This window comes from Alternaria conjuncta, assembly GCF_024043145.1.
Source record: "Alternaria conjuncta strain BMP 0040 chromosome Unknown scaffold_10, whole genome shotgun sequence".
NCBI classification, from domain to species: Eukaryota; Fungi; Ascomycota; class Dothideomycetes; order Pleosporales; family Pleosporaceae; genus Alternaria; species Alternaria conjuncta.
This window is the reverse complement of record NW_026250099.1, coordinates 1,521,024-1,544,127: the sequence shown is the minus strand read 5'-3', so window position 1 is coordinate 1,544,127 and position 23,104 is coordinate 1,521,024. Positions and strand designations below refer to the sequence as shown.

The 23,104-nt window shown below is 53.6% G+C and overlaps 11 protein-coding genes across 11 annotated transcripts; 7 read left to right on the top strand and 4 right to left on the bottom strand.

Moving 5' to 3' along the window:
- Positions 1-1,556: 1,556 nt before the first annotated feature.
- J4E85_007572 (uncharacterized protein) lies at positions 1,557-5,024 on the bottom strand (the record flags this gene model as incomplete). Its single annotated transcript, XM_051471804.1, has 2 exons — positions 1,557-4,828; positions 4,994-5,024. 2 exons carry the CDS (start codon positions 5,022-5,024, stop codon positions 1,557-1,559), a joined length of 3,303 nt encoding a protein of 1,100 aa, XP_051324878.1.
- A 583-nt stretch (positions 5,025-5,607) lies between these two features.
- Positions 5,608-6,069, top strand: J4E85_007571 (uncharacterized protein; the record flags this gene model as incomplete). The annotated part of the gene is made up of 1 exon (XM_051471803.1): positions 5,608-6,069. The coding sequence occupies one exon, from the start codon at positions 5,608-5,610 to the stop codon at positions 6,067-6,069; it is 462 nt and encodes a 153-aa protein (XP_051324877.1).
- A 1,564-nt stretch (positions 6,070-7,633) lies between these two features.
- On the top strand, positions 7,634-8,188 carry J4E85_007570 (uncharacterized protein; the record flags this gene model as incomplete). Its single annotated transcript, XM_051471802.1, has 2 exons — positions 7,634-7,663; positions 7,697-8,188. 2 exons carry the CDS (start codon positions 7,634-7,636, stop codon positions 8,186-8,188), a joined length of 522 nt encoding a protein of 173 aa, XP_051324876.1.
- Positions 8,189-9,043: 855 nt separating this feature from the next.
- On the top strand, positions 9,044-9,429 carry J4E85_007569 (uncharacterized protein; the record flags this gene model as incomplete). The annotated part of the gene is made up of 2 exons (XM_051471801.1): positions 9,044-9,309; positions 9,423-9,429. 2 exons carry the CDS (start codon positions 9,044-9,046, stop codon positions 9,427-9,429), a joined length of 273 nt encoding a protein of 90 aa, XP_051324875.1.
- Positions 9,430-10,783: 1,354 nt separating this feature from the next.
- J4E85_007568 (uncharacterized protein) lies at positions 10,784-11,326 on the bottom strand (the record flags this gene model as incomplete). Its single annotated transcript, XM_051471800.1, has 1 exon — positions 10,784-11,326. One exon carries the CDS (start codon positions 11,324-11,326, stop codon positions 10,784-10,786), a length of 543 nt encoding a protein of 180 aa, XP_051324874.1.
- Positions 11,327-12,452: 1,126 nt separating this feature from the next.
- J4E85_007567 (uncharacterized protein) lies at positions 12,453-13,582 on the top strand (the record flags this gene model as incomplete). The annotated part of the gene is made up of 3 exons (XM_051471799.1): positions 12,453-12,493; positions 12,560-13,025; positions 13,073-13,582. 3 exons carry the CDS (start codon positions 12,453-12,455, stop codon positions 13,580-13,582), a joined length of 1,017 nt encoding a protein of 338 aa, XP_051324873.1.
- Positions 13,583-14,192: 610 nt separating this feature from the next.
- J4E85_007566 (uncharacterized protein) lies at positions 14,193-16,139 on the top strand (the record flags this gene model as incomplete). The annotated part of the gene is made up of 3 exons (XM_051471798.1): positions 14,193-14,535; positions 14,584-14,712; positions 14,761-16,139. The coding sequence occupies 3 exons, from the start codon at positions 14,193-14,195 to the stop codon at positions 16,137-16,139; spliced, it is 1,851 nt and encodes a 616-aa protein (XP_051324872.1).
- Positions 16,140-16,313: 174 nt separating this feature from the next.
- J4E85_007565 (uncharacterized protein) lies at positions 16,314-16,679 on the bottom strand (the record flags this gene model as incomplete). Its single annotated transcript, XM_051471797.1, has 2 exons — positions 16,314-16,388; positions 16,500-16,679. The coding sequence occupies 2 exons, from the start codon at positions 16,677-16,679 to the stop codon at positions 16,314-16,316; spliced, it is 255 nt and encodes an 84-aa protein (XP_051324871.1).
- A 455-nt stretch (positions 16,680-17,134) lies between these two features.
- Positions 17,135-17,533, bottom strand: J4E85_007564 (uncharacterized protein; the record flags this gene model as incomplete). The annotated part of the gene is made up of 1 exon (XM_051471796.1): positions 17,135-17,533. One exon carries the CDS (start codon positions 17,531-17,533, stop codon positions 17,135-17,137), a length of 399 nt encoding a protein of 132 aa, XP_051324870.1.
- A 980-nt stretch (positions 17,534-18,513) lies between these two features.
- J4E85_007563 (uncharacterized protein) lies at positions 18,514-20,196 on the top strand (the record flags this gene model as incomplete). Its single annotated transcript, XM_051471795.1, has 1 exon — positions 18,514-20,196. One exon carries the CDS (start codon positions 18,514-18,516, stop codon positions 20,194-20,196), a length of 1,683 nt encoding a protein of 560 aa, XP_051324869.1.
- Positions 20,197-21,713: 1,517 nt separating this feature from the next.
- Positions 21,714-22,453, top strand: J4E85_007562 (uncharacterized protein; the record flags this gene model as incomplete). The annotated part of the gene is made up of 2 exons (XM_051471794.1): positions 21,714-21,752; positions 21,809-22,453. 2 exons carry the CDS (start codon positions 21,714-21,716, stop codon positions 22,451-22,453), a joined length of 684 nt encoding a protein of 227 aa, XP_051324868.1.
- Between the last annotated feature and the right edge of the window lie 651 nt (positions 22,454-23,104).

The following is a 23,104-nucleotide window of genomic DNA, read 5'->3' as shown; positions in this document are numbered from 1 at the left end:
CCTCCACCCGTCAGCGCCACAACCTACGCTCGTCAGCGCGCAAGCCGACCAAGCCGTCGCCGAAGAAGCCCGCTAAGGAGACCGCCGAGAAACCCAGTCCACTGCCCACTAGACCGCGACCCATCCTGAAAAACGACCTGGTCGCCAAAAAAGCCGTCATCAAAAACATCGAAAGCTACTGGGGCAAGAACTGGGTCAAAACCCACATCCCCAAATGCCACCGTCCCCTAGTAAGTACCCACCCACCACCCTCCTCCTTCCCTTCCACCAACACCCCGCAGTACAAAAACGGCACAAAACGAAACTACAACCGCGCCCACGAAAACGACCCCATGAAATGGCTCCCCTTGGTCCTCAAATCCATCTTAATGGTCGCCAAGCTCACCAAGAACCGAAAGTGGCTTGCGGCTACCATGAACGAAGTGGTCCGCTACCGGGTCAAGAACACCGGGAACCGGAAGCCACAGCTCTGCAGCACAGACTTCGATGTCATGGAGGATATGTTGGTTAAAGACTGGGAGGTGGAGTATGCGTTTGGGGTCTGGTATAAGCATTTGCTTGTTAAGGCGAAGGAGATTCAGAGTGAGGAGGATGTGGATAGGATTATGAAGGTTAGTGAGGAGGAGGATGATGGTGGGGAGGGCAGTGATGGCGGTCAGGACAGTTCTGGGGGGTCTGATTCGGAGTCGGATGGTGAACTGAAGCAGAAGTTCGGCGGAGGTGCTTCAGAGGGTCACCGGGTGATGGATGGTTACCACCAGGCCCCTTCATCGACTCCTCGCGGTAAGAAGCACAAGTTACCCAAGAAAGAAGCCGTCAAGGAGGAGTCGCCGACGCCACCTCACCATCTGCCGCCTGGTGTGTATGGTAATTACTATGGTCAGCCGTCCATCGATCCATGGAGTCGTCCGATTATGCCTCCGCAGGGTGGTGGGTTCGGTGGTTACGGTGGTTACCCAGGCTTCTACGGCTATCCACCTTACGGCCAGCCCGCGTTTCCGAACCAAGGCCGCCAACCATCTCATCCATCTCCCTTCCCGCCTTTCTCTCGCCAACCACCACCAATGGCCCATCCGCCCGGTACCCCAAATCCTGCGCGCGCAGGTCGCGACACCCCCACGATCAAGCGAGAGTCACCCGGCCTTGACGGCGAGCAAGTCGACAACTTCGGCAATCCAGGAGTCTTCGGTCACGAAGGAGCCATGGTCGAAGACGAGGAGAGCGTCAAAGCCGCGGTGGCCGTCGCTGAGGCGGAGCTCAAACTTGCACACCTTCGTGCCAAGCAGGCGAGCCTGGCGAGCATGTCGAAGAAGTAGAGTTCGGCGAAGGTACTTTTGGCAACGGTTTTGACTTCTCTTGAGCGAAGTGGGCCTGCATGGTCAGTGAAAACCAGTTGAATTCTCTCTCAACTGACGACGAGGCTGTGAAGCCCTCGAAATATCACGAATCGTGGTTGATGCATGGCGGGATGGTTTGCGGTAATCGGCACTAGGCCCTGAATAATAATAGAATATCAAGGATCTATCTCATGGATCTATCTAATATCAACCTGTCGCCTAGTAGACCTCAAGTACGTAACGGCCATCATCCTTCAACTTGTCAATCTCCTTGCGTCCATCAATCTTCTTGGCGCCAACATTCTTAACCTTGTGCTCGACTTCGACAGCCTCCTGAAGCACCTCGGTGACATCAGGTACAGGCCATGTAGGTCCACAGAGGTAGAAGCTACCCTCCTTCTCGAGGTACGCCCTGCGGATATCCTTCAGGGACTCTCTCATGCGGTCTTGGATGTAGATCTTCTGAGGCTGGTCACGGGAGAAGGCGCGGCCGAGGAGGGTGATGATACCGGCATCTTGGTATGCCTCCCATTCCTCGCCGTAGAGATACTCTTCACGCTGGTGACGAGCGCCCATGTAAAGCAGGACTTCACCAATTTCGTGACCCTGCTGCTTCTGGTAGGCGCGCTCCTGGACAAAGGCACGGAAAGGCGCGAGACCAGTTCCAAGACCGGCCATGATGATGGGTGCGGTGGTCTTGGGAGGAAGCTTCATGACAGATGGCTTGACGGAAACGGTGACAGGCGCGCCGACCTTGAGGCTGTTGAGGTAGCGAGTTGCCTGACCGAAGCGGTCGCGGCCCTTAGGGTCGACCCAGTTGACAGTGACGATGAGCAGAGAAACAGAGTTGGGGGTGACGTGCTGTGCAGAGGCAATGGAGTATTCGCGGCGCTTCATGGGATTGACAATGCGAACGATGTCGTGGAAGCTTGGGTGAGCAGAGGGGAACTCGAGCAGAATATCGGCGTAGGTGACGGTGTCAACCTCAGCACGGCGCTTGAACTCAGTAGCACCCTCAGCACTCAGAAGCTGCAGAAGCTCGCGCTTCTCGCGCTCGTCATCAGCGAACTCAGCAAGCGACTCGTAGAAGCGCTTTGGTGGCCGACCGAAGATGTCGACGTTTTGCATGAGGGACTGGTAGACGGTGCGGTTGACCAGAACGTTGGGATCGTCACGAGACGGGACCTCAACGATCTCATTGGGGTTGAGACCATACCACTTGATAAACTCTTCAACTTGTGCCTCGTCGTTCTCTGCGTGGATCCCGAGAGCCTCGCCAATGGCGTAAGTGACGCCAGAGTTACCGAGATCGAACTCTATGTGGAAGATGTTACGGTCGTAGTTCTGTGGTGTGAGGCGGCGACGCTCCTTGACGTGAACAACACTGGTCTTGAAGCCAAGATCGGGACGAACTTGGTTCGCAGTGCCGAAGGCCTCCTTGAAGGCAAAGCCCTTGGCTGCGACTTGCCAGTCCTTGAGCAGGGTTGGTGGCTCGGCCTCGATGCGGTCGAAAGGAGCAAAGCTGTTGACGTTGATGTCTGAGGGGAGTCGAATGGGCTCAACGTCCTCCTCAACCGTGCCCCAAGCAGCAGGGACTTCGACTTCACGAAGAGCACTCTCGAGCTGCTGGGTGAGCTTGTCGAAGACTTCTGAGCTACCGTTGATAGCAGCAAGCTTGCTCAGGCTAGAGGAGAGCAAGTCCTCACGAGCAACCTTCAAGAAGGCGAGCTGGGTGAGGTAAGACTCTAGAGATTCATCTTCAGCGACAGCCTCAGATGAAGCAGGGTCAAGGACGAAGAGCTGGATGTCCTTGTCCACGAGGGCCTTGCGGAAAGCAGGCGAGAGCTTCTTCTCAATGTCCTCGTTCTTCACACCGGGCAGCTTGACGATGATGGAGCTGTCAGGCTTCACGCTGTTTAGGACGTCAAACTCCTTCAGGATAGCAATGTCGCCAACGAAAGCGACATCGGCTTGCTCAACAGCATAAGGCGCTTCGATGGTGTAGTCGGCATTACGGATGTCGGTGCGAGTAACACCGCCCTGCACGAGATTGTCGTGGCCGCTGCGAACGAAGACGTTCTTGGAAGAGTCACTTGAGAGAAGCTTGCCAACTACAACTGGGGCATTGGCGGCAGAGGATTCGTCGAGGTTCCAGAAGCTGTACTGCTTGACGTCGGCAGTGTTCAAGATGTCGACGTATGAGCGGACCTCGGCACCCTCCTTCTCGGCGTGGATCTGGCGGAAAGCATCGAGGAAGTTGCTGGGCGTCCAGACTTGCTCGCGCGAATACTTGACATCAGTGACCTCAACGTCCCTGTCGTAGGCGAACTGGATTGACGCCAAAACGTCCGAGTAGAGCCTGGAGTACTCCGCAGGGTCAAGCACGGCAGCCTCATCCTTGACTTGGCCAAGGACGGCGATGCGACGAGTGCTCTTGGGGAGTACCTCAAGGAAAGCCTCCTCAACGAACGGTCGGTAGACACGGACGTTGACGACACCGACCTTGTCGCCATCCCTGGACAAGGCGTTGGCGACCTGAGCGGTCAAGGAAGCCTCCACGGTACCAAAGACAACGAGCACGCTCTCTGGCTGCTCATGACCGTAGTAGTCGAAGAGCTTGTAGTCCTCGCCAAGCTCATCGTTGAAGGCTTGAAGCAGGCGCAGGACGCGTCCAGCAGTGTCGGAGTGCTTCTTGTCAACCTCTGAGACGGCCTTGAGCACCGCCTCATAGCTGTTGTGCAGCCGGGTCTGGTCGAGAGTGTCGACCAGCCTGGCTGTTTCCCTTCCAACGCTAATGCCATCGTATGTGTGGATCGTGGGGAGGACGCTCGAGAGGAGGGTAGCGAAGAGGGACATGTGCTGGGCCTCGAAGACAGACGGGCTGCAGACGAGCCCAAGGCCTAGGTCTTCCGCGAGGGTGAGGGAAGACACATAATCGGTGACGAGGCCAGCGCTGGAATTGGCGGAGTAGTCGACTGCGGCGATGTGGGCGGTCAAAGGGTTCGCGACCGAGTAGAGGGCGGATAGCTGGTCGAGCGAGGCGCGGAGGTAGTTCAACGTGGAAGAGGAAGCGACGATGGACTGGGGGATATGGCGCTTCTTCAAGTCATAGTCCTTGGAGAACATGTATCCCAATGCGATGGCACCAGCACCCGTCCTCGTTTCCAGGGAAGAGACACCAGTCTGGTAGCCAAAAGCATTCTTCTCGCCCTGTTCTTGCCAGTACTTGACTGCGACATCCAAGTCGAACGACTCAGCCGAGTATGCGAAGATCTTGTCCGAGAGGGCGTATGCGACCTGCTGTACGAGAGTTTGGGCCGTGAGGTAGGTGGGGCCACCGATAGATTGGTAGGAGAGGTCCTGACCAAACGGCAGACTGGACGACTTCTTGGAGAAGTTCTTGGGTGCGTTCTGCTCAGCCCCAGGGCCGGCGGACTCAGTCTGTTGGAAATGCATCTTGAATACAAGTATGCGCCTCAGCAACTCAGCCTCTCAAACAAGGCAGTGAGAGTCTCTCTTTGGGGTGTGTGAGAGAACGGGAGGTGCTACGACGCTCCGGAGGCTTCACCGTGAGAGTATATGCGTGTCGTGGGTTTGCCGCCTCGTAGCAGCCAAAAAGTGCCGTCGTCCAGTAGCGACATCGGCAGAAGACCGACCGAGCAAGACGCAATCCTTCACAGACACCATGATTGGCCCTGTCCAGATGCTCTAGCACGTCTTTCGGGCGATAGATTGCAAATGCGCGGAATGTCGCCTTGACGCGACGAGAATTTGGCCCTAGCGCGAATTGCGTGCTCGACACGCCAAGAGACTTCACACGTGACAGCGGGGGAATCACGGCTCTCGGAGATCTGATCGGCAACACCGTATCATCTTATCTTCCGATGTCCTTCGCGCACTGCATTGTCGCGCAACACCTGGCAAATTCCCGTCACGACACTAGACTCGTACTCCAACCATACCTTGCAAGGTTGTTCATTACTGCATATTCTGCGCGTATGGGTGCCACGACACAAGGCTGTGCATGCGGATCCAATGACAGGTTGCATGCGCGCAGCGGTGCGACCTATTGCAGGCTTTATCTGACGGCATGCGGGCTGTGTATACCTCTTTTACACACTTGGTGTCGCACAAATAACATTAGACAACTATAGACCGCAGCACTGCGCCTCCCTCATGGCCTTTTCATGTCCCCCCACTTTGCATCTGATGAGTTCATCACAACAACTCGGAAGTCTTAGACTCATCTACCCGCGTTTGCAAACTCACGATGGAAGCCATAGGCTTAGTGGCCAGCATAATCACCCTCGTCAGCGCAGCCAGCTATGTCGCCTCGATCCTGGAACGAGTGTTGGGCCTCCGCGGCAGTCCTCTCTACGTACTTGGAGCGATCAACGAAGTCACTGACTTCAAGGCTACTCTCACATTGGTGCAGACATCATTAGAAGAAACCCAGCACCAGCTTCCGCTAGAACATCAGGTCGAATACAACAGACTTTTGGGTCGAGCAACGAGCTGTCTCGACGCCTTCACTAAGCATTTACTGGAAAATGTGCTACGCAAGCGAGAAAAAGTGGCCGGTGCTGATAAAATCATGGAGTTGAAGAGACGTGCGAAGTGGATGGAAGTGTTGGGAGGAGGCCAAGCGCAATCTCGGATTAACACATTCCAGCAGGAGCTAGCTTCGTTGAAAATGAGCTTCGTATTGGCGATGAGTGCGACAAACTTGTAAGTTGAAGTCTGCCGTTGCCGGTCGCAGGTCGGTTTCGCGAGAGAACTTTGTATCAGCTAATGTTACTGGGCCAAGTAGCTGACTTTGCGTATATAGAAAAACCACTAGTAGGCTTTATACCGTTATCCAAGATGTAAGCATTGTCCACGCGGGAGAAATATTTACAGAATCTATGACACATGACAACACGCTCAATCTGCCTCATGCCATGGAGAAAGCGGCTTGCGTGAGCACAGCCCCATCAAGCATGGATAACACCATGATCGCCCAGCGGATTGATGTCACTTCCTATGTCAAAATCGAAACCATAGAGACTGCGACAAATCGGACTTGCAGGTCTTCATGTCCTTGCGACTGCCATGTGCCCTGCCAGGGTACCACGCCGAGATGGTTACGGGGATTAATGGGTGCCGCCTTCTACAAATTCACCTCGGTACCTTTACTCAACCGCCGAACATGCAACTACGGCTATTGTCATCAAAGATCGAACGCGACAGGGTCGCTGCGTTTTCATTACTTTTTTCCGACATGGCTCTTACCCCTGGGTATTGAAATTGCAGCATCTTGGCGTTCACTGGGTGGTGTTGGGGGGACCTGGAGTCTTAAAATACCGCGCGTCGTCACAGATTACTACGCGGGGCTGCAATTGCGTCGAGCCATAGCTTATGGAACTGTACTGGATATGCAGCGCGCCATGCAGCTCTACGGAGTCAAAGGCATCGACATGTTAGTATTTGATCAAGAGCCTGAGTCATTCCTCGAAGTAAGCGCTTGATTACCCATCTGTGGGCCTGCTAACACTTTTTTAAGATTGCTTTGCTGAATGGACGCTCCATGCCTTTCATAACGATGCTATTGGATGAGGGAGTGAACGCAAATTACTCGGCGCGCGTAAACAAAATGTAAGCCTCGTTGAAGCAGTCTCAATACATAGGCTGATGGCTGTAGAACCCCTGCCCAGCTTTTAGGCATCTCTTGTCGATTGGGCGTCTTACACCACGAGCTAAATGGCAGACCAGATCTACATGACATTTGTGATGAGCTTGATCTCGCTCCCGCTACAGAGCTGTTGCTCGAAGGATCCATAGAACGCCTAAGAGACCTTCTCCGAGTCCAACCGAGCGCTGCGCTCGTTCGAGATTCCCTGGGAAATACTCCGCTTCATTGGGCTGCATTTCTGAACCAAGATGAGGCCGTAGATGCGCTGATCGAAGCTGGCGCGGATTTAAATGCGGTCGGGAACGATGGTATGACTCCATTGTATGCAACGCTTCGTGGTCCAACCGAGTCACGCACGCTTTGCATCAAACTGATCCAAGCTGGCGCAGACGTCAACTATACTACACCTGGGGGACTAAGCCCTCTCGAAAGTGAGGTTGAGTCAACTTCTTGCGTTCCGGTTGTCGACATCCTGATAGATGCTGGATCGAACGTGCACCATGTTCGAGATGGCTTGCACCTTCTACACACCGTGGCTATGAGGGGTACATATTTAGTCTGCGAAGAACTACTGCGCGCTGGGGCCGACATCGATGCTCGAACTCCCACAGGCGAGACACCAGTCATGAAGGCTGTACAGCACAACAATCATTCGGTACTCAGAACGCTTATATACTACGGCGCCCAGCTTAACAACCTTACACTCGCAAATTACTCGATCGTGCATTATGCAGCCTTGCAGGGCGATGTTGAGACCATGCAGATACTCGAGCAAGCATGCGTAGAAGGCCTGCGAATGGACGACGAGGAGCTGGAATGGGTCTGGGGGTCTTTTGATCAACGCGATCAGTATCTCTTTCCACAATATCGAGCACCCCTAGAGGTCGAAGAAGCCGCTTTACAGGCTCTCATCGATAGCGTTATACCCACAGAATATGCCACGTCTGAGGATGACGACTGTGAACTTTCTGATGCTATTTATATGCCGGGGGCGTTTCCAATCGATCTAGACGACACCAATTGCGACAGTCAGGTCTCGGAGGCCCTCAAACAGGATGATAACTACGGAGAAGAAGAAGTGAGAGATAGCGACGATGAATCGGGGGTTACCCCCTACGAGAACCATCCAAGCGGTGAAGAGCGTTTGGAAGCTGTAAGCGATGATGGGGACGACACATGAATTGAAGACTGAAATCACTTGGGCAAAGTCGACAAGGAATGCTACATGCGATTTGTACCTTTAATCATGTTTCGATGATCGTGTATCAGGAGCACACGCTTCCAAACTCGCCATCACAACTCCTATTTCTTGTTGTGTGTCACGGAGGACCTGATCATGTTCCAACATTGCGCTAGAAATGTTGGTGGTATGCATTATGGATGCTCGCGATTCCCTTCACGTTCCGTTTGGCTGTCTCATCATCTGCAATGACCACGATTTTTCTCATTATCCTTCTTAACGTTTAGCTAGATCGACCGTGCACATGTATTTTGTAGATAAGCAACACCAAGCAACACCGCTCCACATCGACGCGAACTACCGTAGACGGCAAAGCCCTTAGGCGATCCTTGATCTCCCCAGTGATCACGATTGCCATAATGCCCATCTGAGTTGCATGTAGCCTTTGTCACATAATTCGACAAATAAGAATGACTTTCCGGTGTTGCGATGATGTCAAAACCTCCACGCGGAAGTGAGATGCCGACGCGAACAAGTCGCGATGTTCGTGATCAGCACCCGGAGTGCTTTACCGCGCCACGCTTATCGTCATAACATCGTAACATCCACAACATCACGATCCTATCTCCAGTCCCCACTGACTGTACGATTGCATCATTACAATGAGTTCGCCGACTGTTGATAAACAATATCACTTATTTGACTGCATTTCGCACATTCCCAGAACTCACACCATATCCTTGTTGACCCCACAAACACACCATCCCACCCACAAGGGCCGTCCGCGTCCCGCAGCATAGAGACACTTTAGTCCAAACCCCATCTTCCCACTCCTAACAACAAACAGCCCCCAAAATGGCCCTCCACGCCGCCTCCTCCCCCCAAAAAGTCGACCAAACCCTCCAACAAACCCCCGGCATCCAAATCTTCCTCCAACCCATCGCCCCGCCCGCCGCCCTCGGCCTCGCCGGCTTCGCAGGCTCAACATGGATAACCTCATCCTACATCGCAAACTGGTGGGGCAACTCCGAATCTCCAACCATCTTCTTCCCGTTCGTAGGCCTGTTCGGCGGACTGGCGCAGTTCATCGCAGGATTATACGGGTTCAAAGCGAGGGATACGTTGGTGACGGTGATAAATACCATGTGGGGAAGTTTTTGGATTAGTATTGGGGTTTTGTATGCTTTTGTTGTAAGTCGTTGATGGTTTATGAGGGGGGTTTGAAATAGGGTAGGGGATGATGGGCTAACGAGGGATGTATAGGCGGCTGGTGCATTGGAACCGCATGAAGTGCACACGCACTTCCCCGAACTCGCGTCCTGGTTCGTGATACTTTGTGTCTTCACTTGGTCGGGCGCGCTCGCAGCGACAGCACGCGATGTCGTGCTCAGCGTCTGTCTCTTCTCCCTGGCTATCGGCAGTACGATCGCTTGTTGCATGTTCGCGTACAATGGTCGTCCCATCACCACGGCGGATACTAGCGCATCAGGCGATAGCCTCACTGGCGGAGTAACGATGGGAATGAAGGCTGCGAGCTACTTTTGGATGCTGTCCGCCCTCTGCGCTTGGTGGAGAGTGACGGTGTATCTCGTCGAGGAGGCATATGGACCTGATCACACGATCACGAAGTTCTTCCCTATTGGTAGGACGCCGATGGAGAGAAAGGCTCCTTTGGTTATTCCTGGTCTGGGCGAGCCTGGTGTTAAGAGGGGTGTTCCGAAGCCATTGCCGGTATGATGGAATGTGCATCAAGCTTAGGCTGGTACTTGTGGCCGTCGTTTGGCGTCTCCAAGACCCGTGGCCCTTGGCCAGTTGTATCACATTGTTAGATAAGAATCCACATACAAGTTTTGAGGGTTTGTTTCTGCCACACCTCGCTTCCAAGGTTGGCTTTGAGGATGACTTTGTCATGACGTGCAATATGGGTGGACGTGCTGCTGTATCCCATGGTATATCGCTGCTGAACGGGGTATCCTGGGAACCGAGTCGTTCTGTCATGTCAGGCAACGCATGCCCGGACAGTTAGCTATCATACTCCGAGAGAATGTCACCTAGAATCCATGTGAACAGTAAACAAAGTCAGATTCGACTCCTGGGTATCCAAAAATGCAGCGTATACACGACGGCCGTTTCCAATGCTTCCTTCTCTCTTCCAGTAATTACGCCTTGGCAGTCCACATATTCCTGCAACATTCGCAAAATCTTCCTCTTCAAAACAAAAGTCTGCAGAGCGCCGCACCTCGCAGATAATCTTGTTGACCATGCGAGCGAAACAAAATCGGTGCGATCCATCTGCCAGTAAAGCAGGCTGACGGCTACTTGTTCGCGTGCGAGCTGTACCGAGCACTGGCCAAACCCATGTAGCCAGTAGGCAGCAGGATCATTGGCTATAATGTAGCACATGGCCGTGGAGAGGTCGCTATTACAATCCGCTTCCTTACTGGTAACACAATGGCCTCATACTAGCGCGGTCAGCGAACTGAGCCAAGCCAGCGATCTCTTGTGCAGTACTTCGTCACCATCAGTCTCCTCAGAGCCAGCATCTGTAAAGTGAGGCAGGGGTAACGTATCCCCGTCCCGAGCCGCATCATCGTACTACTGAAGGTCTGCATCTGCGGGCATGACAAATCCAGTGTCGCCGAAGTCTTGCAAGACGTACTCAGCCAGGGCGTCTAATCTTTTCCGCTGGACGTGAAGCGCGCCGCTCCTGAGATCCCTATCACGCTGGCTCATGTTGCTAAGTAATGAGGGCGCTTTGCCTTTGATGGTCAAATGCTGTTCGTTGCTTGAACCAGGACGTGAAACTGGGTCGTCTGCCTCTGGGTAGCGTGGGTCTCCCTGTCCTTCGGCCGAGATCTTGAAGCCCTGCTTCTTGCCGGGAGCGATTCTACCGATGAGAACGAGTAGTAGTTCAGGTTGCAATAGGCGTACTATGATATTACAATCCGGAGTCTCGATGGTGAGTGTCCTAAGTGCGGGTTGCAGCGACTGGTCCTGGGTAGCTCCATTGCGGGTCGTTGGCTTTTGACGTCCTTGGCAGTTGTCTTTCCAGGTCATAGATATCAGGGCAGCCTGATCGCGAAGCTCCTTGGTCTGGACAGGCTTTGAGTACGCTAATAGTGTGCCATTTGGAGACATCAAGCTACTGAAGTTAGTTGGGATAACAGTGTTTGGTACTTAGAACCTACAAGAGTCTTGGGTAGATGTGTTCGTTTGCATTCTGCGTGAGCCAGTCGCTCACTTTAGCGATGTTGATCATTGCGGGATCTGCAGACATGATTAGACGGGGAAGCTGTAGGTGTTAAGAACTAAAAATGAAGAATAGACGGTGCGAGGGAAGCTTTTAGCGACGTGTGAGCATGTAGCGAGTACCACGCGCTGCAACGAATGGATTTGATTTGGATGACGGCGATGTGAAAGAAGGCCCACGTACCTGGTCAATCGTTGGCGCAACCACTTCCGCGCTGTCGTGCTGCTAATTCACCGATCTGCGCCTTCTCTGAGACCAAAAGCGGATACAACGGCCAGCGACGCGTCGCAACAGTAAGGAACGCGTTAGAACACGAGAAGGAACGGATGGGATCACGAGAGAGAAGTTGCGCGTGTCAGTATCTTGATCATGACGATGTTCACGACGAAGTTCCCCAGGAGAGAGCTATGACCACCTGGGCTGGCCGGAGCCTTGTTTTCCGCCGCACGTGCTCTCGTGATCATGCTATGAAGAGCTTGTATTGTTGCAGCCTAGTACCATGTTGCTTGGAGATGCTACCCAGGTTTCGTGCATCTACACATCATGACGGGACTCAGACGCAGGGTATATCTTTGAGCCGGATCACGGGTGGAGTGTGATTCGAAGGAATGGCCCGCGCGCACGCGACACGACGATGTTCTTGGATGACACGCGCGTTACAACGATATCGACCTGACGTACATCTCCAGATCTGAGTAGACAGTGCTCATGTTTGATGTGGACGTCACAGGACGATTCGTCGTTCGCGCGCATTCGAGATGTTTGTAACCCACCGGGCTGATCTCCGAGCAAATCCCGGGTGAGGGGCAATTGGCAGCTCGTCATTGGATCGCAGACGTCATCGGCCTTAGAATCTGTTTCCCCTCAATTGTGCTGCGACACTGCTAGAGAGCTCAATCAATGCTTTTCACGCGTCTCGCAATACCAAGAACATTACGAGTAGTCGCATCATCTGCATTTCGTCCTCTCAAATCAAACAACACACCAAGCCTCCTCGTGCGAACACTAGCAACCATGGCGACCGACCCATCCAAGTACAAGCTCAACCACTCCATGTGAGTACCCGCATGGCATTCACTGCGCCATCCCCATTCTATTGGCCAGCTACTCACACCTGCTAGGATCCGGATCAAGGATCCGAAGCGCTCTGTCCAATTCTATGAGTTCCTTGGAATGAAGCAGATCAATCAGATCAAGAACCCCGACGCCAAGTTCGACCTTTACTTCCTCGCGTACGATAGCCCGAAGGCTGCCTCGCACGGCAACCACTGGACCGACCGCGAGGGAATTGTCGAGTTGACGCACAACTACGGCACCGAAGACGATCCAAACTACAAGATCAGCAATGGCAACACGGAACCACACAAAGGCTTCGGCCACCTCTGCATCTCAGTGGACAACCTACAGGCTGCTTGCCAGAGGCTAGAAGATGCGGGTTACAAGTTCCAGAAGAAGCTCACAGACGGTCGCATGCGCCACATCGCGTTTGTGCTCGACCCTGATGGCTACTGGGTGGAGGTCATTGGCCAGAAGCCACTGGAGGAGACCGAGAACGTCAAGGACACCGATACAGGCTCGTACCGCATGGTAAGTAGCGCTAGGAAGACATCACGTTGGTGTACTGATGATTGCAGAACCACACCATGATCCGCGTCAAGGACAAGGAGGCCTCACTCAACTTCTACCAAGACGTCATGGGCATGAAACTGAAGCGCACCTCTGAGAACGAAAGTGCTGGCTTCAACCTATACTTCCTCGGATACGGCCCCGATGCATCCGAAAACACCGCAAACGGCGTCAACCCGGTAGCAAACACCGAAGGCCTGCTTGAGCTGACCTATAACTACGGAACCGAGAACGACGCAAACTTCAAGTACCACAACGGCAACGATGAGCCCCAAGGATTCGGCCACATCTGCATTGCTGTCGACGATCTCGACGCTGCGTGTGCTCGGTTCGAAGAGAAGAAGGTCAACTGGAAGAAGAGGCTTACTGACGGACGCATGAAGAACATCGCTTTCGTACTAGGTTCGTCGTTATCTATCCGTCGTACGAAGCGACAACTGACAGAATACGCAGATCCCGATGGTTACTGGATCGAGGTAGTGCAGAACGAGAAGCTCAAGACACGTAGCAATTGGTAAACGGGCGGCGCCGACTACCCGCGTGATGTGCATATCCCACTCTACAGCAATTCAGCCTCCAATCGTTGAAGATCACACCATATGTGGCTACCCACGCTGCGCAACATATGCACAGTATAGTAGCATGACGGACGCGAGCGCTCGCGGTACTACAACAATAACTGAGTAATGAAACACGTTCCACACTACATCGATTTTCTTTCAATGGTATCTCTCATGAACATTTCTAACATCATCTCTGCAAAGTTCCGAGGGCGTTGTTCGATACCTAGGTACTTCGCCAAATTGACCCTGCAGCAGCGGCGCTCACCCCGTGGGGTAGAAGGAGTGCGGGGTAAACCTAGCCAACAGGTAAGGCTACCACAAAGACATCCCTCTGACGCATGCTACTGCAGTAGACCGATAGCGGCGCAGTCTTACTCTGGGTGTACAAAATGGAGTGTACTCCTCCTGTAGGCTTTGCGCTTACATCTCGTACAGTCTCACGTAAACCTACAGTCGACGCCATAATCGACACATACCCTTGGTCAACTCACTGAAACTCTTTCATACCTGGTTACTCAAGTCTACCAAGTGTCCGCAAGAACAGCACATACCAATACCCGCTAACATGGCTATCCTGATGCACACAGCGAGACGGAAGATCTTGATACCAGAGAAGGTCTCGCCAGATGGACTGGCATTACTCAAAGACCAATTCGATGTAGATGAGAAGAAAGGACTAAGTCCAGAAGAGCTCAAGGAAATCATCGGCGAATATGACGCCCTCATCGTACGGTCGGAGACGAAGGTGACAGCCGAGCTTCTGGGTGCCGCCAAGAATATGAAAGTCGTTGCACGTGCCGGTGTTGGTGTTGACAATGTAGATGTTCAGTCGGCCACTTCACACGGTATCATTGTGGTGAACTCACCTTCTGGGAACATTAACGCTGCTGCGGAACACACCATTGCGCGTAGGTAGCCCAAGCAAGGATATTCTTACATTAACTAACATGTGACAGTGATGATGGCTGTGGCTCGCAACATTGGAGATGCGTCACAGAGCATCAAAGTTGGGAAATGGGAGCGAAGTCGACTGGTGGGTGTGGAGGCAAAAGGCAAGACTCTTGCCATTGTCGGCCTGGGCAAAGGTAAGTTTGATGCTTCACTTGTTTAAGAACTGGCTAACATTTTCCTAGTCGGTCTCACAGTTGCTCGTATTGCCAATGGCCTGGGCATGCGTCTGATAGCTTACGACCCCTATGCAAACCCGAACTTGGCTGCAGCGGCGTCAGTGACCCTCCGCCCAAGTCTAGCTGAGATCTTGAAAGAGGCCGACTTCCTGACCCTACATACTCCCTTGATCGCCTCGACTAAAGGCATGATCGGCAAGGCCGAACTAGAGACAATGAAGCCAACGGCTCGTATCCTCAACGTAGCACGCGGCGGCATGATTGATGAAGATGCCCTTGTCGAAGCTCTAGACGCTGGTATCATCGCTGGGGCAGGTATCGACGTATTCACCTCCGAACCACCCGAACAAAACTCATCAGCATCCCGCCTAATCGCCCACCCAAAAGTAGTAGCAACCCCCCACCTCGGCGCCTCGACCAAAGAAGCCCAAGAAAACGTGTCCATCGACGTCTGCGAACAAGTCGTCTCAATCCTCAGCGGCGAACTCCCCCGCTCAGCCGTCAACGCACCCATCGTCCTCCCCGACGAATACCGCACCCTCCAACCATTCATCAGCCTCGTCGAAAAAATGGGCAGCCTCTACACTCAACACTACTCCTCCGCGAAAACAGGTTCTTTTCGCACAACCTTCGATCTCATCTACGAAGGCAAGCTCGCTACGATCAACACCACGAAACCCCTCTTCGCCGCGTTGGTTAAGGGACTGCTCACGCCCATTACCTCCAGCGACGGCTTGAACATTAATATTGTTAATGCAGAGTTGTTGGCGAAAGACCGCGGCATCCTCATAAACGAACAACGCTCCCGCGAAAACGTAGAAGACAAACCCTACTCCTCCTTCATCACCCTGCGCGCCCGCGCCTCACGCTCCGTATCCCAACAACCCCATTCCCATTCTCGCAACGCATCTCCCTCCGCTGCCCGCGCCCTCCAAACCACCAACCCTTCATCTTCATCTTCTTCTTCTTCTTCCTCCTCCTCCTCCGACCAAATAATCCAAGGCTTCGTCTCCGGCAACAAACCCTTCATCTCGCGCCTCGACAAGTTCAAAGGCGAATTCGTGCCCCGTGGCACCCTGCTCATCTGTCGCAACTTCGACAGTGTGGGTAAGATTGGGTATGTGGGGAATTTGCTGGGGAAGGCGGGGGTGAATATTGAGTTTATGAATGTGGCGCCGTTGGATGGGGAGGTGGAGGAGAGGATGCATGAGAGGAATGTAGGTGGAAGGGATGGGAATGGGAATGGGAATGGGGTGGAAGGAAAAGGTGAGGGGAGTAATGAGGCGTTGATGATTTTGGGGGTTGATAAGATGGTTGGGGAGGATGTGCTTAAGGCGTTGATTGGGGAGGAGGGGGTGTTGGAGGCTAGTGTTGTGAACTTTTGATGGGGTGGGTATGGGTTTGACGGGGGATGTGGGTGGCTTCAACATGCTGCTTCTTCTTTATTATTTGATTCCAGTTGATCCTTTCGATATGCGCTTTGTTCAGATTCAAGAGATACAACCACCGCCTTCCACCACCCTTTAACCTTCACCACCATCCTTCCATCTCAACTTTTCCTACATCTCCCCCTTCTCCCCCTTCTCCTTCCCCTCCCGCTGCAACTCCTTCATATGCTCCTCATGATCACCAACCTGCTGCCTATCCGCCGCAATGTTGCTCTCGCCATGACTAGCAAGGTCCTCGCGCCATCTGCCCTCGCCCTTTTCCTGCTCCTGGAGCTGTTCCTGCTTTGCGGCTTCGACTTGTTCGGGGGTGCGCGCTGCGTCTTCTTTGATGCGCAGGGAGGGTGTTGTCTTGAAGGTACGGCGCGTTGTGAAAGCGGTGAAAGTGGTGAAAGAGGTGGTGAAAGGTGTGCGCGAGGTGGAGATGGGGGTGGGAGCGCGCAGGGAGCGGGTTGCTGTGTAGAGGGCGCGGGGTGCCATCTTGAGGGTTTGAGGTTTGAGGTTTGAGGTGGGGGATATGTGAGGTTTATGGTTTGTAAAAGGGGAGTTTAAAAAGTGTAGTAGGAGGATTGAAGAGATGTGAAGATGTTTTGTTGTGCAAAGACGGATGTTGCTGCCGCGTTCTTGTGGGCAGCGTCATTGGCTGTGACGTCATTGCATGGGTGCGAGACTGAGGTTGCTCCACGCAGATGCCGCATCCGGTGGAGCTGCAGCATGGGCACGTCACTGGTGGTCGTGGCTTCGGAATTGGCATTTTTTTTTCTCTTTCGATTGTGGGGTATATACAGTTGGATGCTTGAGATGCGACTCCCAATGCTATAATGCTGTGATGTGATGCTCCCTGTACGCCCTGGATTACCCTCAATAGCCACCTGATGTTTATGCCTTTGACATCTCCTTATCATGACTATAGTCTGTCCGCGTGGTATCTGCATCTATCCTGTGCTGTTCTTAGGCGCGCTGCCCCCACCGCTGCTCTTCTTGTCCGGCGCTCCGCCATTGCCGCCAACGTCTGGGCTGTTGGGTTCGCTGACCTTCTTGTTGCCCGGGCTGGCGTTCAAGCTGTTCTGTGGACCTCCAGCCTCCTTCTCAGCAGTTGCCTCTGCCTCCTCTGGGCTGGTCTGTTTGGGGTCGAAGGCAGCGTCCGAGTGTGCGGCGCCATCGTCGGAGCCAGACTTGGAGTACTCGGTCGACCGGGGCTTCAGCGAGTCTTTGTCTTGCGCATCTTTTTGAGCGAAGCGTCCTGGTGTTGTGCTGAGGAAGCGAGGGCGAACGATGGCTGCGCGAGAGAAGGTTGCGCGTTGTACGGCGCGTGCGGGTTGGATGCGGAACATGGTGAGGTTGCGATGTGCGACAGGTATTGGTTTCCGATTGAGTAGATTGGATGTATTGAGTTTGAGGTTTGGAAAGTCGAGTAGTTGCGGGGCCAGAAGCAATTGACTATCTTGAGATCGCGGTGACGAGTTGATGCTGTAGCTCGGAGCTTGTCCACGGACCCTCACATTGACGTCAGTTGCACCAAACTGCAGCCGAGGCCGCTACCCACGTGACACACGACGCGTTCATCGTCTGAACTACATTCCGACCGTTCAACCGCGCCACGACATCTCAAATAACGTTGATTTAGTCTTTGACTTGACGTATAACTTGTATGTCCGAGCGAGTCGACGCGTCCAAGCCCGGGTCGGGGAGTCGCGCTCATCTCCGACCTCCGCCATCTCCCTCGCCTGTAACTCGGCGTCCGCAGGGCTTGTTTGGTACAAGCTTTTCGTTCAACAGGCAACATCCCGCCAGACCCTACACATTGGATCGAACATGAGACAACTCCAAAGTGTCAAATTTACAGAACACCAGGAATCGAATGACATATTGTGGTCTTCTCGTCAGGCCGGTCATGATGCTGGGACGCACATCGAACCCGACTCTTGCATGCTTACCGAATTGTGCATCTAGCTGTCTTCAAGACTCATCGACTTCTCTTGCAGAGTCACAATCTTCCCATACGCCTTCCGAGTCTGGTGTAGCTTACAATCAGTCTAGACTCATCACAGGGTACTCCGCAGGCTATGGCTGCACGCCTGATGACTGACCTAACACCTTAGGAGTTGTTGCATGAAGTAAAAAAGGACCTTTCTCTTCATTGCACGTTCGTGATCGACGACCCCATTGTCCATTCTCTTTGACCCGACCTGGCGCACGGAGCACCAAGTCTTTACGCCTTACATAAAGAAACGCTTGTAAAGATCGAAGGATTACAGCTGCGCCAACTGGTCTACTTCGACGTACTCAATCGATCCCAGATACAATCCCAAGTATGCCTGTCTCGACGTGGATACCGCCGCCGCCTCCAGACCCCGACACCCTGGTCAACCCAGCGCCTTTCGAGCCCTTCCCGCTCATCCAACTACGCGCCGGCAAGATCAAGAAGTCGCTTGGAAACGGCAAGATCGAGTCTGCCATCTACAAAGGACCGTTGACGGGTCCAGTCGAGATCACCGAGCTGGGTATTCCCACAGATGAACATGCATTCCATCTGCACGGCGGCCCAGACAAAGCGCTCCTCCACTACTGCACATCGCATTACGATGAGTGGAAGAAAGAGCTACCCGCCTCAGAACACCATTTCAAGCCCGGTGCGTTTGGCGAGAACCTCTTCAATACTGAAGTCAACGAGATGAACCTTTGTATTGGAGATCGACTGGCGATTGGTGACATCGTTGTCGAGGTTAGTGAGCCACGCGGACCTTGCTATAAGCTCAACCATCGCTTCGAGGTCAAAGACATGGCCAAGCGCACACAGACGCTGCTACGTACGGGGTGGATGTACCGTATCATCAAAACCGGTACCATCACTGCAGGCGACATGATCTCCCTACTCGAGCGACCGCATCCAGAGTGGACGATAGCCAGGGTTATGTACTACCTTTTCATCGAAACAAACAACGTGGAGATGATGAAGCAGATTGTGCAGCTGCCGCAGCTTGGATGGGACATCAAAGGAAAATTCCAGAAACGTCTGGATAGAGGTGTTGTTGAAGACCACAATAGCAGACTGTTTGGCGGCGAGGACGAGAAGATGGATACTTGGAATGAATACCGCCTTGTCGAGAAGCGAAAGGAGACGAATACTGTTACAGCCTTCATCTTCGAATCCATTGAAGATATCCCAGAGCCGGCGCCCGTCGAGCCGGGTAGCCACGTGCGACTAAAGCTAGGAGGAAAGTTAGTACGCGCCTACTCCGTCGTTAGCGGTACCTCAAAACGTTTCGAGCTCGGTGTCGCACTAGACCCAAGCAGTCGCGGCGGCTCCAAATACCTCCACTCCCAGACCAAAGTAGGAGACATCCTCACCGTCGGCCGCATCACAGCCAGCTTCCCCCTCGCTAAAACCGCAGACCGACACATCATCATCGCAGGCGGCATCGGCATAACAGCCTTCATAACAGCCTTCACCTACCTCCAAGAAACGAACCAAGACTTCCATCTCCACTACGCCGTCGCAGAAGAAATACCCTTCGCCTCTCAAATCGCCGCACTAGGTCCCAAAGCAACAATCTACAACAAATCCCTCGGCCAACGCCTGAACCTCCCTGCTATCTTCTCAAAAGCCGATCTCCAAACCCACATTTACACCTGCGGCCCCCTACGGCTCATGGACGCCGTCGTTTCCACAGCAAAAACCTACAGCATCCCCGAGTCCTCTGTCCACATCGAAGCGTTTACGGTAGCTACATCCGGAGACCCGTTTACCGCGGAGCTTAAACAAAGCGGCAAGACGGTGGAAGTGCGGGCTACGGAGTCGCTGCTTGATGCGCTGAGGGCTGTGGGTATGGAGATTGATAGTTCGTGCGAGGTGGGTAATTGCGGGACGTGTAGGGTGGATGTTTGTGGGGGGAGGGTGGAGCACCGGGGGACGGGGTTGTTGGAGGAGGAGATGGAGGGGGGGATGTTGAGTTGTGTTAGTAGGGGGGTGGGGAGGGTTGTGCTGGATTTGTAGGGGGGTGGGTGGTGGGATGGTTTAGTGGTAGTATTGCCGTGTTCTGGCAAGGCGACTCAGTGGGGGGTTGTGAAGGGTAGGAAAAGTGCGTTTGAACAGAATAGTAATAGTTTTCTAAAGTGCCTTCCAACAGACGGAAATGCGATGACAAGAAGACCTAAACTCCAGCCCAATGCAAAATTTAATCAATCATCCCACCGCATATTCAAAACCAAAAATTCAACTTCCTTACTACTCAACCCCTTCATCTCCCCTACCGCCTTCTCCGTCTCACTCCCCTCCCCCCCTCTCCCAGCAACTTCGAGTCACATATTCCCGTTAAACCACCACGACGCCGCGACTGGCCAGCCGAAAATAACTGCGTAGAACGGGAAGTAGCTGAATAACTATTAGCGACAAATTTCCAACGAGAAACGAAAAGGATAGTCGGATAAGAAATGTAGGAGACTTACACAGCACTCGTCTTTACCAATTTCCTTGAGAGATCACCCGCTCGCCATGCATGAGGTGTCATGGTTATTGGGTTGCGGGCGAAGGGGTGGGGTTCTACCATGCTGCGGGAGAGGGTGCGCCAGAGGAGGCGGGCTTGGGTTGGTGATGGCATGGTTGTGTGTTGGGGTTTGTGTGGTTGTGTGAAGGTATTGGTTTGGTTGAGATGGAGTTGGGATGGAATGATGTTGTCGTGGTATTGTGTAAACAAAATTGGTGTTTGCGTCTCTTGCTGAGTGTAAAGATGTATGAAGTGGACTGTTGATCGCAGTAGTTGTAGTTGTAGTTGTTGTTGTCGTTGTTCGTGAATAGCCACCATACCTCGCATCCACCATCCTATTTATCCAACCTACAAACCCAAACCCCCATCCCCATCACCCTCACAAACCCGCAATCGCACCACCAACCCATGGCGTGAGCCCTCCATCCTCCTCAGCCCTACGCCGCAACCCGACCGGCTGGCCTGACATATCGGACAAGCCAGGCACACCAAAACCAACAGTCAGCAGCAAAACACAACCCGTATCGGGCAACAGGACTGAGCACTGTGGAAAGCGGTCGCTTGGTCCCGGACACTGTCATTGGTCTGGGCTCGTGCGAAACTTTGGATGTGATGACGGTGGTGAGAGGGTGGTGTGAGTTCGGTTGGGGCAGGGTCGGCGGGTGCCGACGGCTTGAGTCAGGGGGGCTGCGGCGCGTTGGTGATGCGCTTGTGGTGTGATACGGAAAAGCGATGGGTATGCGTGTTGCTGCCCTTACGAGGGGAAGACGGAGCTTCTGTCGTGGTTGTTTGTCTTCGTCTTGCTATGCGATTACCGGATTTCACATACGAGGTGCAGGTCCGATGATGAAGCTGCGAGAAACAGCTATCGGGATGACGCACCTCGGTCGGCCTGGCTTATCAGGGTCGCGGACGAATTTCCGCACTTGCAGACGCGGCGAAACTTTTGACTGACAACACCACGCGCCCACATTTCAAGCTGAGAAGCTCATTCTACTACTAAATAGAACACGACAAAAGTAGCAAAATGGCGGCAGCAGTACTCGCAGGCAGCACAGGTCTCGTCGTAAGTCCCTCACAACCCCAGATAACCCCATCACGCACTCCTAACACAACGCGCAGGGCTCCAACATCCTCACCACGCTCCTCGCCCACCCCTCCTTCTCCGCCGTCCACGCCTACACGCGCCGCGACCTCCCCAACCCAGCAGGCTCCACAAAGCTGCAACCCATCACCTCTCCCGACTCGTCCACCTGGCCCGCCCAATTCCCGTCGTCCCCTTCCCCACGCGTCTTCTTCAGCGCCCTCGGCACAACCCGCGCCCAAGTCGGCGGCTTCGACGCGCAGCGTAAAATCGACTATGACCTAAACCTGGAGCTCGCCAAGACCGCCAAAGAAGCCGGCGTAGACACATACGTCCTCATCTCGTCCAACGGCGCGAATCCCAACGGCTACTTTGCGTATCCGAAGATGAAGGGCGAGTTGGAGGAGGCGGTTAAGGGGCTGGGGTTTAAGCACACGGTTATTGTACGCCCCGGTCTGATTGTGGGGGAGAGGAGTGAGTCGAGGCCTGCGGAGGCGGCGTTGAGGAGCCTGGCCAAGGGACTGAGGGGGCTGACGCCCAAGATGACGGATTGGTGGGCGCAGGATGCGGGGATGATTGCGAGGGCGGCGGTGGAGGCGGGGGTGAGGTGTTTGGACGGGAAGAGGGAGGAGGGGGTTTGGGTGCTGGAGATGAGGGATATTGTGGAGTTGGGGAGGGAGTAGGTGGGGGATGGGATGGGATGGGATGGGGATGGGGATGGTGGTGTATGATACCCTTTGTACAGCTGTTATTTAACTGAATTTATGTCGCGTCTTCAGTATTAGGTCTCAATTTCTTGACATCGATGCGATGCCTATAATTGCAGACTACAACGATAAGCGACCCTTTATCACGAGTTGCTTATAGTCAGTCTTTAGTGTATAAAGGCCATGGCAACAGATAGCATAGACTACGACGTCGCCTCTTCACACGCCCATTTACACATCCTTCACAACGAAGTAAACACAATACTCGAACATTCAACACTCATAACGACAGTCGGCACGTTAACCCGCTCCAATGCACGCTGGACCCTTACAGCACGTGCTAGACTCGGTGTGGAAATTCACGCGGTACCTCGCGCTTTCCCCACCATGCTAGAGGTATCTTCCGAAACCTTATGCTGCCACCCAATCAGCATGAACGAATGAGACTGCGCCGCATGAAGTTCCCAGACTACCGTTACCCCTGTATCCCTCCCTCGTCTACCTCGCGCGAATTCCCTCTTTCACTTCCCGTGCAGAAACAGCCCGGCCTATATAGACGGAACGGAATGCCTCCCAAATCGCAGCGCAGTAGAGCTTGTGCTCAGTGTCGATCTAGACGTGTTAAGG